The sequence below is a fragment of the Grus americana genome, chromosome 2 (genome assembly GCF_028858705.1).
Source record: "Grus americana isolate bGruAme1 chromosome 2, bGruAme1.mat, whole genome shotgun sequence".
In the NCBI taxonomy this organism is placed as follows: domain Eukaryota; kingdom Metazoa; phylum Chordata; class Aves; order Gruiformes; family Gruidae; genus Grus; species Grus americana.
Window position 1 is genome coordinate 22,544,581 of NC_072853.1, and position 15,505 is coordinate 22,560,085.

Sequence of the window (15,505 nt, forward strand, 5' to 3'; positions counted from 1 at the left end):
GGGAGGTCACTGGAATGAATGACAGCAAGCAACAAAGGTGTAAAATCACTCACCTGCTGTGACCTTTGTCTACAGGAAAAATGCGGACAGACTTATCAAAGCTGGCAGAGACAAATTCTTTTCCAGTGGGTGAATAATCCACATCAAGAACAGCAGACACGTGATCCATGTGCACCATCACAGGTGATTCAAGAAAGCGCATATCAAAAGTATACAAGCTTTAAAATAAATACACCAACAGCTTAGTATCTTAACAACTCTTAACTAAATAGTACTTTTATGCTGAACAACTACTTTAATCATGCGTAAACCACACTTAAGGGTAGACCCATATAGCAGAGGCAACTCTATAAAACTGCTCATAACACATGAAAAGAAAGAATGATACATTGTTTAGGGCTTGAAAAAAGTTAGTTAACCAGATGCTTTAGTTACTGGATCAGACCTAGATTTCTTGCTCACTGTCAAAGAACAGTCTGCACTGTTCCCTTCATCATCTGTTCATGGGTCACTGACCAAACCTCTCTCTCCAACCACCCACACTGTCCTCCTTTACTCCATCTTCAGATGTAAGCATATAACCTGAACTTGGACAAGCATCACTGAATCATTATAGCAAGCCTCTCAACTCTGCAAGGTTTCTAGATATTTGTATTGGGTTTGCATGGCAAGGTTTTGGTAGTGGGGGGCTACAGGGGTGGCTTCTGTGAAAAGCTGCTAGAAGCTTCCCCTGTGCCTGATAGAGCCAATGCCAGTCAGCTCCAAGATGGACCCACCGCTGGCCAAGGCCGAGCTCATCAGCAACAGCGGCTCTGGAATAACAGAGTTAAGAAGGGGGAAAAAAAACCTAGTGGGAGCTTTTGCAGTCAGAGAGAAAAGATGTGAGAAACTCTGCAGACACCAAGGTCAGTGCAAAAGGGGGAAGAGGAGGTGCTCCAGGCACTGGAGCAGAGATTTCCCTGCAGCCCATGGAGAAGGCCATGGTGAGGCAGGCTGTGCCCCTGCAGCCCAGGGAGGTCCATGGTGGAGCAGATGTCCACCTGCAGCCCATGGAGGACCCCATGCTGGAGCAGGTGGAGGCACCTGAAGGAGGCTGTGACCCCATGGGAAGCCCGTGCTCGAGCAGGCTCCTGGCAGCACCTGTGGAGAGGAGCCCACACTGGAGCAGGTTTGCTAGCAGGACTTGTGACCCCGTGGGGGACCCATGCTGGAGCAGTCTGTTCCTGAAGGTCTGCACCCTGTGGAGAGAGAACCCACGCTGGACCAGTTCATGAACAACTGCAGGCCATGGGAAGGACTCACGTTGGAGAAGTTCATGGAGGACTGTCTCCTGTGGGAGGGACCCCACACTGGAGCAGGGGCAGAGTGTGATGAGTCCTCCCCCTGAGGAGGAAGGAGCGGCAGAGACAACGTGTGATGAACCGACCACAAAACCCATTCCCCGTCCCCCTGTGCCACTGGGGGGGCAGGAGGAAGAGAATTCGGGAATGAAGTTGAGCCTGGGAAGAAGGGAGGGGTGGGGGAAGGTGTTTTAAGATTTGGGTTTATTTCTCATTGCTCTACTCTGTTTTTTCTAAGTTGAGTCTGTTTTGCCTGTGACAGTAATTGGTGAACAATCTCTCCCTGTCCTTATTTCGACCCATGAGCCTTTCATTATATTTTTCTCTCCCTTGTCCAGTTGAGAAGGGGGAGCAATAGAGCAGCTTTGGTGGGCACCTGGCCTCCAGCCAGGGTCAACCCACCACAATATTCCCATATTGGGAACTCCTAGTAATTCAGAGTCTACTCTGAAGTTCCCATTTGGTTAGCACCCTTTCCTACAGCCTAACTGTCTTTAGGCCAGACAATGCAGGAGTCCAAGGAAAGCTTGGTCCTTCAATACATGGAGATACAAGCACATTATCTGTAGAAAAACATTACATTAAAAATAAACACATAGCTGCTGGACCACAGCTGGTTTGCTCTTACGCACTTCAAAGCTCAGGTGAGCTCTACCTGTACTCCCTTTGAATCAACAAGCCCATCAATACATAGCAAGGCATAGTAACCGAGTAGGTCATTAATTTGTCTAGTGCCAATAAGTAAACGTGCTTTACAAAGCATTTAATGAAACATGCTTAAGATATATACTATTTTAGAACTACTATATTTAAAATTTGTAATTTAGCAGGTTTCTGACCCTCTTTGCTGCAGATGAATGCATAATTGGAATTAATTCAATGTCTCTTATTCAATAGTTTATTGGCAACTATTGCTTTTTCCTTCTAAATTCCCTAAGAAAAAGTATGCTAGCATCATATTCAAAACCACTGCTACATAGAATCAGCTAACACTTGCATGTGCATTGTTGATATATACATTTGCCATTGTGCTTATACTAACTGCTTCAGTTTTCAAGAGGACAATTTCTCCTGACAGTAACAGCTAACACTTTTAGTTTATCAAAGAAAAAAATATAAAAAATGTATAAACAAACAGATTAGGTAGCCTTACCATACCATAACCAAAATAGGTGAAAAGCAGTACATGAGATACAACACTCCCTTTCAAGGTCTGGGTCAGATTCCACTTCCTTGGAAAAACAGCCTTAAGATAAGTGATAAAATGTATATGTTCTAGAAGAAAACAGTGATCTATTGTTAGATCACTGACTTCTTGGGAAAAAGGATATGGAGCACATTTTGCAGTGGCCTAGTTTTGAAGAGACAGCTTTTTCAATATCAGATTAGCTATTCACATGAATAGTACTGTTCAAAAGTAAAAAATTACTCTGAGACATTGAAAGGATAAGTATTGCACTCTCTGGAACCGTTTCATAAAAGATTACATTTTTTTAATTTATTTTTTTTTTAAAGAAACGTTCTCATCAAAATAGCTGATCAGTACAATATATCAAGCGTCACAAGAGCTGGCAAGAAAATAAACACTTATATTGCCTCAGTTTGGACCAATAGTACTTATTTTCCAGGTCCCATTACAAGTTACACTTGCACTGGTTCAGCGACATTTTTTCTAAGTTACACTGCTTTTTCCACCCCAGGTACTGAAATACAGAGAAAGAGGCAGTCTACTATCAATTTTTTTTTTTTTTTTAAATCAGTGAGCCTATAATTCTCTAGGTTATTACTTAAGTAATTCAAATGTAGAGTTTAGGTAGTTTTTTAAAAAAAATTCATTTTAGCACTATGATAAATCACCAAGATACAGATTAAAATGATCAGGATTATCAAAAAGCAAGGCCACACTTACTTGTAATCTTCATTTGCTGCAGTAAAAATGAAAGCTTCCATGGGGTTCCAACACAGTGTATTTGTCCTCATGTTCAAGATAACCTGAAAGATATTTACACATTGCTACCTTGTTATAGGCAGTAAAATACTCCCTACAGTTCAAAACTTCCTATACTACTGGAGGGAAGCACTTTACAGAATTGAGACAGCGGAACAGTGACATGACAGAATGTTTCCTTAGCAGTGTTAGAATTGGAACTCGAGAAATTCCTGTCCTTCATCATATGCTCACTGCTTTGTGGTACACAACAATTAAATTTTCCCCTGTAAGTCATCTTAGAAGCAAATTCTTCTAAGTCATCATTTAACATGCAAACGTTAGTGGTCAACATGTAAACGTGGAACTTCTGAAAAAATTCACTTCATATTTACAGGAACCTTTAGTTAAGTAATCTATTGGACTTGATGATCTTAGAGGTCTTTTCCAACCTTAAAGATTCTATAAACACACCTAATTAAATGGTTATTTCAAGGGATATAGTCATTAATTGATGCTGTGCACCAGCATTTGCAAAGCTATTATAACATTTTTATGTTTTCCTAGTTATTACTATCCCTTCATTATTTTATCTCTGAAATTGCAGTTCATGAATCCTCCAGGACACTTGCCATTTCTTGTTGAAGTGCCAAGCAATGTATGTAGAAGCTACTGTGTTGTAATCTACTCACCATTACCACCGTATTAGCAGTGTATTTTCTACACACTTGTAAGATTTGCTTGCTGCTAATAAGCATATGGCTACAAAGGGGCCAGTCTGCCTTGAAGTGAGAGGAAGGCAGCTGATGACAGCCTAATAACACCCTTCTCCTATGCTAACAGTGAATTAGACAAGAGGTATTAAGAAGCTGTATGTCGGATGCCTCCACCTTGGAGGACAGCTGTGGCAGCAACAGCTGGGCCCCTATGGGAGAAGGGGAGGCAGGGAGGAGGTCATCTGACACCCCGTGCGACACAACAGCTTTGGCTTCTGCAGAGTCTTGGAGGAGCTTTCAACCGTTGTATTTAAAAATAAATCACCTACAGTACACCTGACACAAAGTAGATGTACAATTACAGAGCAACTTATTAATGAACTGAAGAACTCTAAACAGGATTTTCCACAATGCTCCAGGCCAGCCATAATCCTACTTGAAAATCCTGAAATTTGGGTGTTTAACACTACAGTACTCCAAACTCATTTTATTCTCAGCTTATTATACCAAACACCATAAATTTACATACATTTAACAAAATATAGTTGTGACATTATCCTGTTCAATATAAAGTCTATGCTGCAAAATACTGCTCATTTCCAGAAACTACATGCATCCAGAACTGAATGTAATCATCAGATGTCTAAAGTGATCTCTGTTTTTAAAAGTGACTTTACTGAAAGGGTAGGCCACTGAAAGGCCCTATGTTTACAGTAATATGACAACTAGAATTTGTTCTGATTTCAGTATTGTTCTTCTAGTTATAAACCTTGCACATATCTGGGAAGCTAATAATCAAGCAGGGTTCTTCATTCTTCCCTGTCCAAATTTGTCAGCGACTGCAAAATGAGTACGATTAATGTTAACACAGTGTATGTATAATAAATATTTCAAATCACGCCACAAAACTCCAACATTGCTGAAAAATCCAGCTCTTTTTCAAAAGGGGTCAGGTTTTGTCACAGACCATGCTCTGCATCTTGCTTCACTCTTTTCTCACCCAAGTTTACAAGCATCCAGTTTATTTCAGCAGTGGCATTTGAAATTAAAATAGTGCATAAGAAAAGGATTCTTTGTACAGTTCTAGCCTTATATTCAGTAACAGCTATGTAAGGCGACCTGGGCTGGAAGTGATTTAAGCTGCTGTAAATACATTAATAATAGCATTTCAGAACTATCTAAACCCAGAGCAGAGGCATCTTTTGACACTATTTTTAATCAACTGTAAATACACTTAGTCATTTCATAAGTAAAAGCCCTTATTAAGGCAAGTCAAAGTTGTGAAGTCCTTGAAGACTTGGCTATCTTGGTTTGTTTATTTTAACTGTGAGCACTTGCTTACAAAGAGCGTCAGCCTGGAGATTTTGCAATTACTTGAACACAAAACCAGATCACCCAAATAATTAATCTGTCCTTCTTTACTACCTACAAGGTATTTGGTTGAAGTGAACAGCTAAGAATGTTATAAGCAATGGATAACACGGTTCCTGTCAGCTGTTAAAATGCTAAAGTCTACCTTTAAAACACCCTGAGCTCTCCTGTGATCCCACAGGTTGCACAAGAATAACTTTTAGTTTTCAAGCGTACCAACTTCTATTAAAATATCGTCCTCTTGTCATGCAACAGAGTGCTTCCCTTCATCTTTTTCCCAGATTTTTTAGACTAGTTCTTATTTTGCACTTAGGTAGCATCTCACCATCTTATCCATCCCTCTTTGAAATTAAGACTTCAAAACTCACAGACAGGAAAAATGGGCAAGAGAGCTACCGCTTCACGGTGTGGAAAGTTGTACTCCTATTTCTGTTAAGGAAGGGACTCCCACTGAGTTCCAAATTCAAGGTAGTGTGTGAGCTACTTTGCTGATCAAACACCAGGAAGGCAGTGCTAGAAGCTAGTGCCCATACATGGGTAAGGTACCTCTAATAACCAGCACCCTTCCCTTGAGAGTTAGAGCTCTTAGCTCTCAAAGCAGAAACGGTCATTCAACCTGCCTCTCCAAGGGAGAGTCATCCCTATCCCAGCAGGAAATCCAGCACTGCATCCACAGATGTAAGGAAGTGGTCAGTGTTTTACTCTTAGAGCAGGAAATGCACCTAAGCATGCTGCTTACTACACGAGATACACATATATAAATATCTGAACTCATGTATATACACACATGCATATATACTTTTACATATTTAGCATATACACATATGTAAAATTCTGTTAGATCCAAACTTCACAAAGGCTCAGACTACATCCTTGTAAATGCAGATCTACAGCACTGGTTGTGTTCATTTCAACATTCAGGTCTCCAACTGGTGTCACTGACAAGTTTTTACAAGCATTGTCTCAGTGGCCCAAATGAAACCTCATTAAATATTGTTGGGGCACAGGGAGAGAAAGAAATACTGTTATGCCAACAACATTCCTATTTCTACAACTAAGTTAAGTACTATTATAGTGTTTGAGTGTATATCACACCAGTGCCACTGCAGACAGTACATAACATACCAGAAGGATACCAAGTGTATATTCAGAAGCCAGAACTTGTATTTCAAGAAGAAAATTGTTAAGATAGTTCTGGGATTCAAAACTACTGAACTTGATCAAGATTAATATGCGTGTAAGCTTCTTGTTTGAAATAAATACATACATTCTCTTAAAGATAAATAGGAATCTTCATGCCATTGGTAAATTCCACATATAAATACAATTTTGATTCCACTGCAAAGGATTTCTGAATGTCTATACTAGATGCATAGGGGAGGGTTTATCTCCCTGGGGAAAAAAAAAAAACCAAAACCCAGCCAGCTTTTCAAAGGCAGAGCAAGGCTCTCCAATTGCAGAAAGGAAATGCCTTAGGAGTTACCTTGTTTCCTTCTGGCAAGGAGGAGGAAAGAAAAAAAAAAAAATTACACATAGACAGAATGCAATATAGGAACATAAAGTTCTTATTGTGAAATTGCTGTCAGGTCAGGCACTTTATCAAGAATTATAACAGAGTGAGCACGACAGGCGGTTTGAATGCAGAAAAGGGCCCTTCTAACTGCATGGTTTAAATCCTAACTTTAATTCAATGTCAGTTGAAAGACTCAAAATTAGACAGTGAAAACTCAGTGAACTCACAAGTTCAGAACTTCCCTTTCTCTGTTGTCATCAACAGTTACAGACTATTTACATATTCAGTATGATTATTAGTGCCATAAGCTTCTGTTAAAAAGATTACCTTCTTTAATGGAGTTGATTTCCTCATATCATATAGCACAATATTTCTGTCAGAAGCACAGCTTCCCAAAAGGTATGTCTAAAAAAAAAAACCAAAAACAAAAACCAGTGTGTATGGTCTTCTAAATACTTCTAGAGTATGGTTAATGGCTTACATTAGATACCTAAGCTATTTCACAAATCTGGTAGTCAAACAGTTCCTTTTTCAGTCAAGGATATACATTCATCGTTCTTTCTATGCAGCTAATTATTCGGCACAAACATTTTAAATAACTTCCTCTGTAAGATTCAGGATCTACCCAATCCTCTCTACTTCAGAAGTAACAAGCAATTCCTCATAAGCGCTTAATCTATGAACACAGCCCAGCCAAGAGGTATACAGGAACTGCTCTAGAAGATCAAATGCAATTGTTCTGCCATGAAGCAGGGTAGAAGTCTTGGTCACAGGGGGTACAGTACTGGAGCAGATGAGAGCTCCACAGTCACGTAACACCTACATTGTGTGATTGAGGCATGGGATACGTATTGCTGCGAGCAGAAAGATCACCCTACTTTTCTTTTTCCTCTCCGCCACTAACAGGGACAAAAGATAGAAGGATTAAAATATATGGTACTACATTCCAAAGCAATATAGCCATAAAAATATATGTATATACCTCCCCTAAATATTAGGTTAACACATATATGAAAATCTAAATCTGGAAAAAACATCAAAGATGGTGTTAGAGTTTAGATCTTACACTAATCAAGAAAAATATTGGTTTCCAATATATAACAGAAAGTTTACCTCAATGGGATTAAATTTTACACTGCTTATGCTATCAAAACCCCATGTCAGAGAACACATGGGACTTGTCCTTTGCTCATCCCAAATGTCCACTTGATGGCCACATGTGGCAAAAACAGCTTCCTTCCAGTGGTGATCAATTCCTGTATACACTGTCTTTAAAAGAAGGAAAAAAAAACACTCAAAAAAATTTACAAAACCAATTATATACATAAATATGCAAATATGTTCTGTCACAAAAAAACCCCCACCCAACAAACTAACAAATCATCGCATATCAAGTTTGCCATGTTTTTATTCATTTATATTACTGAAAACCAAGTCACCACTGCTACCAGAAACTAAATCTTATCAGATGTACCCTTACAAAATAGACTAGCTTTCCGTGTACTCACTTAGTGTGCCCACATGCATTTCTTGTTAATTTACAATGGAATCAGCATTAGAAGCCCATTTACAAATTCCTGGCTGACTTTAAAGCAAATGGATATTTTAAGGGTACAACCACAAATTTTCAGTGGGGACCTGAACAGATTCCATAGACGTTACAATAATTAAAAGTTTCAAACTATCTATTTACAAAAAGCATTTAATGTTGTTCTTTAAAAATATATACTTTCAATTTATAAGTTGATTTTGTCTGCTTTTGTCAAAAAGAAAGATGTAAAGTTAAAATTTTGTATTGAATGACTGTGAGGTATTGGCATGAAAAGAAAGTTATTTAATGCAGACTAAGCACTGGCAACACATCTGAAGAGAAAGAGACTACAGAAAGATCTGACCAGTTTGCAGGAAAGAGATGATTAGTAGAGACAGATCTAAGCAGTCTCTAAGAGCATTTGAGATATTCCTTTGCGGTTACATGTAAATTAAACATAATAAAAACTTGAAGACACTTTAAAAGTGCCATTATAAAATTTGATGCCATCACCTTACAATCCATTATGATAACCAGTGATATCAAACTGTTTCTCTCTCTTCCAAAAGCTAGGTAAGAATTGGTTCAACCTTAATTCAAAAGAAGATATGTGGGAAAAATCAAAACTTAGATTTACTACCTTTCCAAGAATTGTATGAATAGGTTCTTCCTCTTCTCCATATTCCGGGCTCTCCATTTTCCACTGCTTCACAGTTTTGTCATCACCAACCTGGAAATATTGGAGAAAGCACGTACAGTTTTAAATAGATATTTTCTGTTTATTTTACTAGGCGTGCTTTGCAATTAAGTACAGGCAACCTTTAAAAAGGGAATGATCTATGACATACACAGAAATAAGTGCGCTCTCCTGCCTATTCACTGCTCCTTTTTATACCTCCAAGCTGAAGATTAGTTCTCCTTGTCATAATATTTCGCCAGAAACTGAGAAGGTACACATACATCATCTGGCTGCAATGGAGTTAACATTCTTCACAGCAGCCCACATGGCACTGTGGTTTGGATTTGTGGCTAAAACAGTGCTGTTCAGGCACCAGTGTCCTGGCTATTGCAGAACAGTGCTTGCAGCGTCAAGGCATTTCCCCCACATATACACACAGTCAGTCATCACCCCTGCCTCCTCCATTAGCAAACAGGCTACATGTGGGCAACTGACTAGGAGACACAGTCATGACAGATGACGCGAATCAGCCAAAGGAGTATTCCATACCATATAACATCATGCTCAGCAATAAAAATTGGGGGATTGGAAGAATAAAGGGGAGGTGGGGGCTAGCTTCCAAAGCAGCTGCTGCTCAGAGACTGACTGGGGATCTGTCTGCTTGTGAAAGGAGGTGACTGATTTCCAGTTTGTCACTGTTTTTCCATCACTACCACCTTTCCTTCATCTATTCAACTTTCTTTATCTTAATCCACAAATCTTTTCCAGTTTTCAAAAGAGGTATTTCCAGCGTTGAATGGCAGAAAGGTGAGCTGGAATCATCACTACCTTTTTTAGACTACATTTTGTGATTCTTAATCAAATGGCACCCTAAAGTGCAAATTATCTTCTGGAAGTCATTTTGATCAGCATTGAAAGAGGTAAAAGGCACTTTCCACCTCAGTTGCTCCAGTTGCCTGCTCCTAACACCATGCTACCTCTTGCACTATGCCAGCACAAGCTTTTGCATGGCTGTGCAGTGACCTGGATCAGGCAAACTGGACAAAAAAAAAAAAAAAAAAAGAGTTAGCTATACAAGTTTAACTTCGTCTTCTGGCAGCACTACTACTGTTTCTTCTTCCCCTCTCTCAATTTTCAGGCAGAGGGATTCTCAAAAGGGGATTCTAATTTGGAGTCGCTTATAATTTTTTTTTTTTTTTTTTTTTTTTTTTGCTATGACTTCCCCTACATCCTAACTGCTGTCCTCATGACCTGGTATGTATTTCAGAAAAGATAAATATATAGTAGTGAAAATAGTTCTTCTATGCCCAGCTCAAAAGAAGCGAAACCTCAGGACACTCACCTTCAAAACCAATTCTTTTTATTGTATCTCATCTTAGAATTGTTTTAGTGACAACAGGAAGACATACTATTTCCAGACAGTTTATACGCAACTGAATTAGTTGTGACTGATATAAGTTAATAAAGCTGAATTAACATGGAACCATCTTGACTTAATCAGCTTATCTTTAATCATAGGATAGGCAAATGATTACTTTAAGTGTTTGCACTTCTTCCAATGAACATAATCTATCTACTACTATAATGAAAACCAGTTTGCTCAAATTTTAATTACCTGACCATCCATTAGCAATTTTCTGGTATTTATCCCTTCCATAGTCTTGATTAACATCCATATCACAGCATCAAAAAAAATTCATCAGAACTAGAATTGTCAGGTTCACTGACAAATTTAATAAACGTATTCATACAATATTTAAATATTGTATGGCAGAGAGTAAGTTGCTCTCTGGAAAACAGATGGTGAACAGGCACTCTGTACTGCTACACTAAGGCGACACATTATACTTACAGTAAAGAATGATGTACCGCAGAAACGAGCACACATGCCTCGAACAAAGCCTTCATGGGCTTGTATAGTACGAATACATTGTCGTTTGGTCAAGTTCCAAATTTTAACCTGTTAAAAACAGAAAAGTATTCTGTTATTTACGTTTTCTAAGCACACAACTGCAGTTCATAATTCAAGTACAAGAGGTCACGTGTTGTAACAAAACGGAATAGCTGGCTTGAACATTGGTCAGATTTTATAATGTTAAAACTACTTAATTATTCCCTTCCTGAAAAAAATTTTTAAAAGTGTGGCTCTTTCCTTCTCACCCCTTCCCCCCAAGCTGTATACTTACTGCATTTTTGCATTCCTCTAATTTTGAACTAGAATTCTTGCTAAGAAACAGCAGCAGTGATAATTTCAGCAAAAAAATACCCCTCTTAAGAGAAAAGCACAAGCCTTTGGAACTAACAATGTTTTCAGTCCAGTTGCTGTACCATTTTACACAGATGTCCACCTCTCATAGAGGTTTCTGTTTCAAAGCATTTGGGCCCATTTAAAAAACAAAGAAATGGAGGTCAGCTTTTGTATGTATTTATAGTATCCAGTACTTTACTCGCTCTATCAGTGGATAAGAAATCTGGCCAACATTTCATATAAATTTATTCCTCTCCTTTCTAAAAAGGTTTATCTCCCCTATGCTACTGCATGACAAATGCACCTTCTATAAAGAGCAGAAAGCAACCAGTGACTCAGAAGACACCTTTAAAAAATACAAGTACTATCAAATGAACAACGTAAGGGTGAGAGAGGACAGAGAAGACAGGCAATTTTTTTCTGCAACTCACTCCAATTAAAGTGCCCTTGCTTGCTATTTGTAATATTTATGTAACATAATCAAACAAATACAGGGTTAGCGGTTTTTAGGCAACATAAGTTATTATTCCAAAAGTTTTTTGGTTGTGTGCCCCTTCTCTCTAGCTCATCTGACTTCATGTAATCATCTTAATCTGCAGCAGTTTAACTTCAAGGGGAGGAGGTGGGTCATGTGGGCAGCAAAAAGCAATCACTATGGGCTGTATATATTAATGTTCACTGCTCCATCCTAAGGAGCCAAATGTCACACCCTCTGCTCACAGCTAAACAGCTGAAAGGTGCTGCCTTTCCGTGCTGGGAGACTACAACCTGCAGTTTGAGAAACACTGCCCCAAACTGGGTAAGCTGCACCTTCTGAGAGAAGACAGGGTATCATGCTGAACAAAGACATAAAAGAAAGGTAAGCATCGGGCATTTAAAAAAATAATTTAAAGACACACACACACACAGAGGAGAGAAAGAAAAAGGAAAAGAAGAAAGAAAGGTACCTTGTTTGTTGTGGTTTATAACCGCAGCTTACCTCTCCATCACAAGCTCCAGACAGCACTGTAGACAAACTCTTTGGATGTTTGGCCATGCAATTAACTCCATCTCTGTGGCCATCAAGTGAGCTAAGAAAGGGTTTTGCAAACACGCGTTCTAGCTTTGTTGCATTCAGAGCTCTTGTGTACTCTCGTGGAACCTCAAATGGATGCAATGCAGGGTCGTAGTTTCTTGGAACTGCAGTAAGAGTAACACACACGTTAGAAACCCATGGTATGTAATGTAGTTCAAGGTAAGCTGAATACCCAAGCTCTTCTCTTTGATATTCCTGCCATGGGAGAATTTTCTGCAACACTAAGATTTTTGCCGTTCCTACTGTTTTGGAAATGGCCCATGGAATCGGTAGTATTCTCACTTAAGCTCAAAGTTAGTCTGAAATAACTCTGAAATTATTTGACTTCTTTTTCAAGGGAAGGTGTGAATGTACACAACAAACTGGAAGATGCAGATACCTTACAACTATGATTTAAAAAAAAAGGCAAAAAAATAATAAAAGAAACAATACCAACCTCCTACCACCAAACTCTAACGTACACAGAAAGAACACAGCTACATGGACACGCACAAAGAGAGGCAACCCAGCTCTCTTCGTGTTTCATCAGCTGCAAGCCAGCCCTGGCTCACAAATGAGACTCAGTCTCATTAGTTTCAGGGGTCAGTATTGGGATTGGCGCTGTTTAACATCTTTGTTGGCAACATGGACAGTAGGATTGATGCACCCTCAGCAAGTTTGCCGACGACACCAAGCTGCGTGGTGCTGTCGACACGCTGGAGGGAAGGGATGCCACCCAGAAGGACCTTGACAGGCTGGAGAGGTGGGCCCGTGAGAACCACGTGAAGCTCAACAAGGCCAAGTGCAAGGTCCTGCACGTGGGTCGGTGCAATCCCAAGCACAACTACAGGCTGGGCAGGTAATGGATTGAAAGCAGCCCTGAGGAGAAGGACTTGGAGGTGTTGGTGGATGAGAAGCTCAACATGAGCCGGCAGTGTGCGCTTGCAGCCCAGAAAGCCAACCGTGTCCTGGGCTGCATCAAAAGAAGTGTGACCAGCAGGCCGAGGGAGGTGATCCTGCCCCTCTGCTCTTGTGAGACCCCACCTGGAGTACTGTGTCCAGCTCTGGAGTCCCCAACACAAGAAAGACATGGACCTGCTGGAGTGAGTCCAGAGGAAGTCACAAAGATGATCCGAGGCTTGGAGCACCTCTCCCATGAAGACAGGCTGAGAGTTGGGGTTGTTCAGCTTGGAAAAGAGAAGGCTCTGGGGAGACCTTAGAGCAGCCGTCCAGTACCTGAAGGGGGCCTACAGGAAAGCTGGAGAGGGACTGTTTATAAGGGCAAGTAGTGATAGGACAAGGGAGAATAGCTTGAGGGTGAAGGAGGGTAGATTTAGATTAGATATAAGGAAAAAATTCTTCCCTGTGAGGGCGATGAGACAGTGGCACAGGTTGCCCAGAGAGGTTGTGGATGCCCCCTCCCTGGAAGTGTTCAAGGCCAGGTTGGATGGGGCTTTGGGCAACGTGGTCTAGTGGAGGGTGTCCCTGCCCGTGGCAGGGGGGTTGGAACTAGATGATCTTTAAGGTCCCTTCCAACCCAAACCATTCTATGAGTCTACAGTTCATTAACTTGGTCCTCTGCTAACACTATCTGGTTTCCCAGACAAGAATGTTTACATCCAACAAGCTTCAAACAAGGGTCTCTCTGTATCCACCTGCATAGATAAACCTTACAATAAATTGAGAAAGACAGTGGATATTGACATTGTGCTTCTGGTTTTTGTCTCTTTCATTCCATTCCATGCAAAAAGGTTCAAAAGCCAGTAGAGCAACTGACAACAGATTATTCATTAAGAATTGATACTTAGTCCAGTCTGCTGGTTTCAAAAGACTGATACATATCAAAACCTCTAAAATTTCTGATGAAATGAAGTTCTGTATCACCCTGTAATATGACAGAGAAGTTGATTTAACAGCTAACAAACCAATGCCACTTAGAAAATTAAGATGTATTCAGCTACTGTCCCAGTGGGTAACTCCAATAACATTTTTCCATGTATATAACCACAATTAAATAACTAGAAAGTGTTAGTTATGGTACTTTGCACAACATAGCCACCTACCTCTAATTCAATCAAATAACAAAGCATAATGCAGTTTAAAATAATACAGGTCTACTGTCCTGCTCAAAATAATACATCCAAGAGGCCCATAGTTTTTATTCTTGCTCTTTCTGACAAAGAGTGGCTATTTTACAAACTTTATTTCTGACACTAGGCAGAAACTAAACCTCATTTCTATCGCATTACAGAGGTGAAACTGTACAACTGTGCAAGATCAGTTCTATGGAGCATGAGCAGGACAGGGCATGGAGAGCCATCTCACCTACCAGGCTACAGCTGCTGCATCCAAAAGAGAGTAAATTCTACAGGATTTTCACCAGTTTTAACAAGGGATATGCAAGAGGTGGGATGAGATGTGTCAAGAAAGAAACAGTAGTAAGTGTAGAAGACTAAAAGATTGCTAAGAGTAACCTAGGTAACAGTAAGGGTAACCTCGGAGTACCAGAACGGTGACTAACCCCCCCAGCCCGGCACTCCATCTCTTAACGCCGTTTCCAGACAACGCTCTGGCACCCCGAGTCCCAGGTTTCGGCAGCCGCCAGGCCCGGTGACAAGGCGGCGAGCGTTCTCCTCCGCACGCACCCCGCCGCCTGGGACAGACACTCGCAGGCCTGCCGGCGGGCAGCGCGCAGCAGAAGCCCCGCGGAGCGCACGACGGCCCTGCCCGCACCCCAGGCCCTCACGCGAGGAGCGGGGCGGGCCGCCCGGGCGCATGCGCACCGCCACCGTTACCGGCGACGGCAAGGAAGGAGGGAAGACCGCAGCCGGCCAAGCCCTACGCGGCTCGCAGCTGGCTGGCACCCTGCCCCGAGGGCAGCTCAGCAGCGGGACTGGGCCGGCAGACACCTGAGCCTGCCTGCCTTCCCTCCCTCCGCCGCCACTGCCCTCCCGGGCGGGCGGCAAACGGGCCGAGCCCCGCCCCGGGCGCCCGCTCACCGCGCTGCAGGTCCAGCTTCGTCTCGCGGACGTAGTCGTCGGGGTTTCGGCTCAGCACCTTGACCCGCATCCTCGTAGCCTCCGCACACGCGACCGCTTCCGCCGCCTTCCTCCTCGCACGCCCACG

General features: G+C 41.3%; 1 protein-coding gene across 1 annotated transcript in view; it reads right to left on the minus strand.

Annotated features, from left to right (window-relative positions):
• The window catches only part of DCAF13 (DDB1 and CUL4 associated factor 13), a 28,133-nt gene extending 12,628 nt beyond the window's left edge, over window positions 1-15,505 (minus strand). The window contains exons 1-8 of the mRNA XM_054815098.1: window positions 15,379-15,505; window positions 12,305-12,504; window positions 10,930-11,037; window positions 9,039-9,128; window positions 7,981-8,136; window positions 7,195-7,272; window positions 3,250-3,332; window positions 54-218 (exon numbers count right to left, since the gene is read on the minus strand). Of these exons, the coding sequence (XP_054671073.1) occupies window positions 54-218; window positions 3,250-3,332; window positions 7,195-7,272; window positions 7,981-8,136; window positions 9,039-9,128; window positions 10,930-11,037; window positions 12,305-12,504; window positions 15,379-15,448 (950 nt within the window). The 5' untranslated portion in view covers window positions 15,449-15,505. The remainder of the gene's footprint in view (window positions 1-53; window positions 219-3,249; window positions 3,333-7,194; window positions 7,273-7,980; window positions 8,137-9,038; window positions 9,129-10,929; window positions 11,038-12,304; window positions 12,505-15,378) is intronic.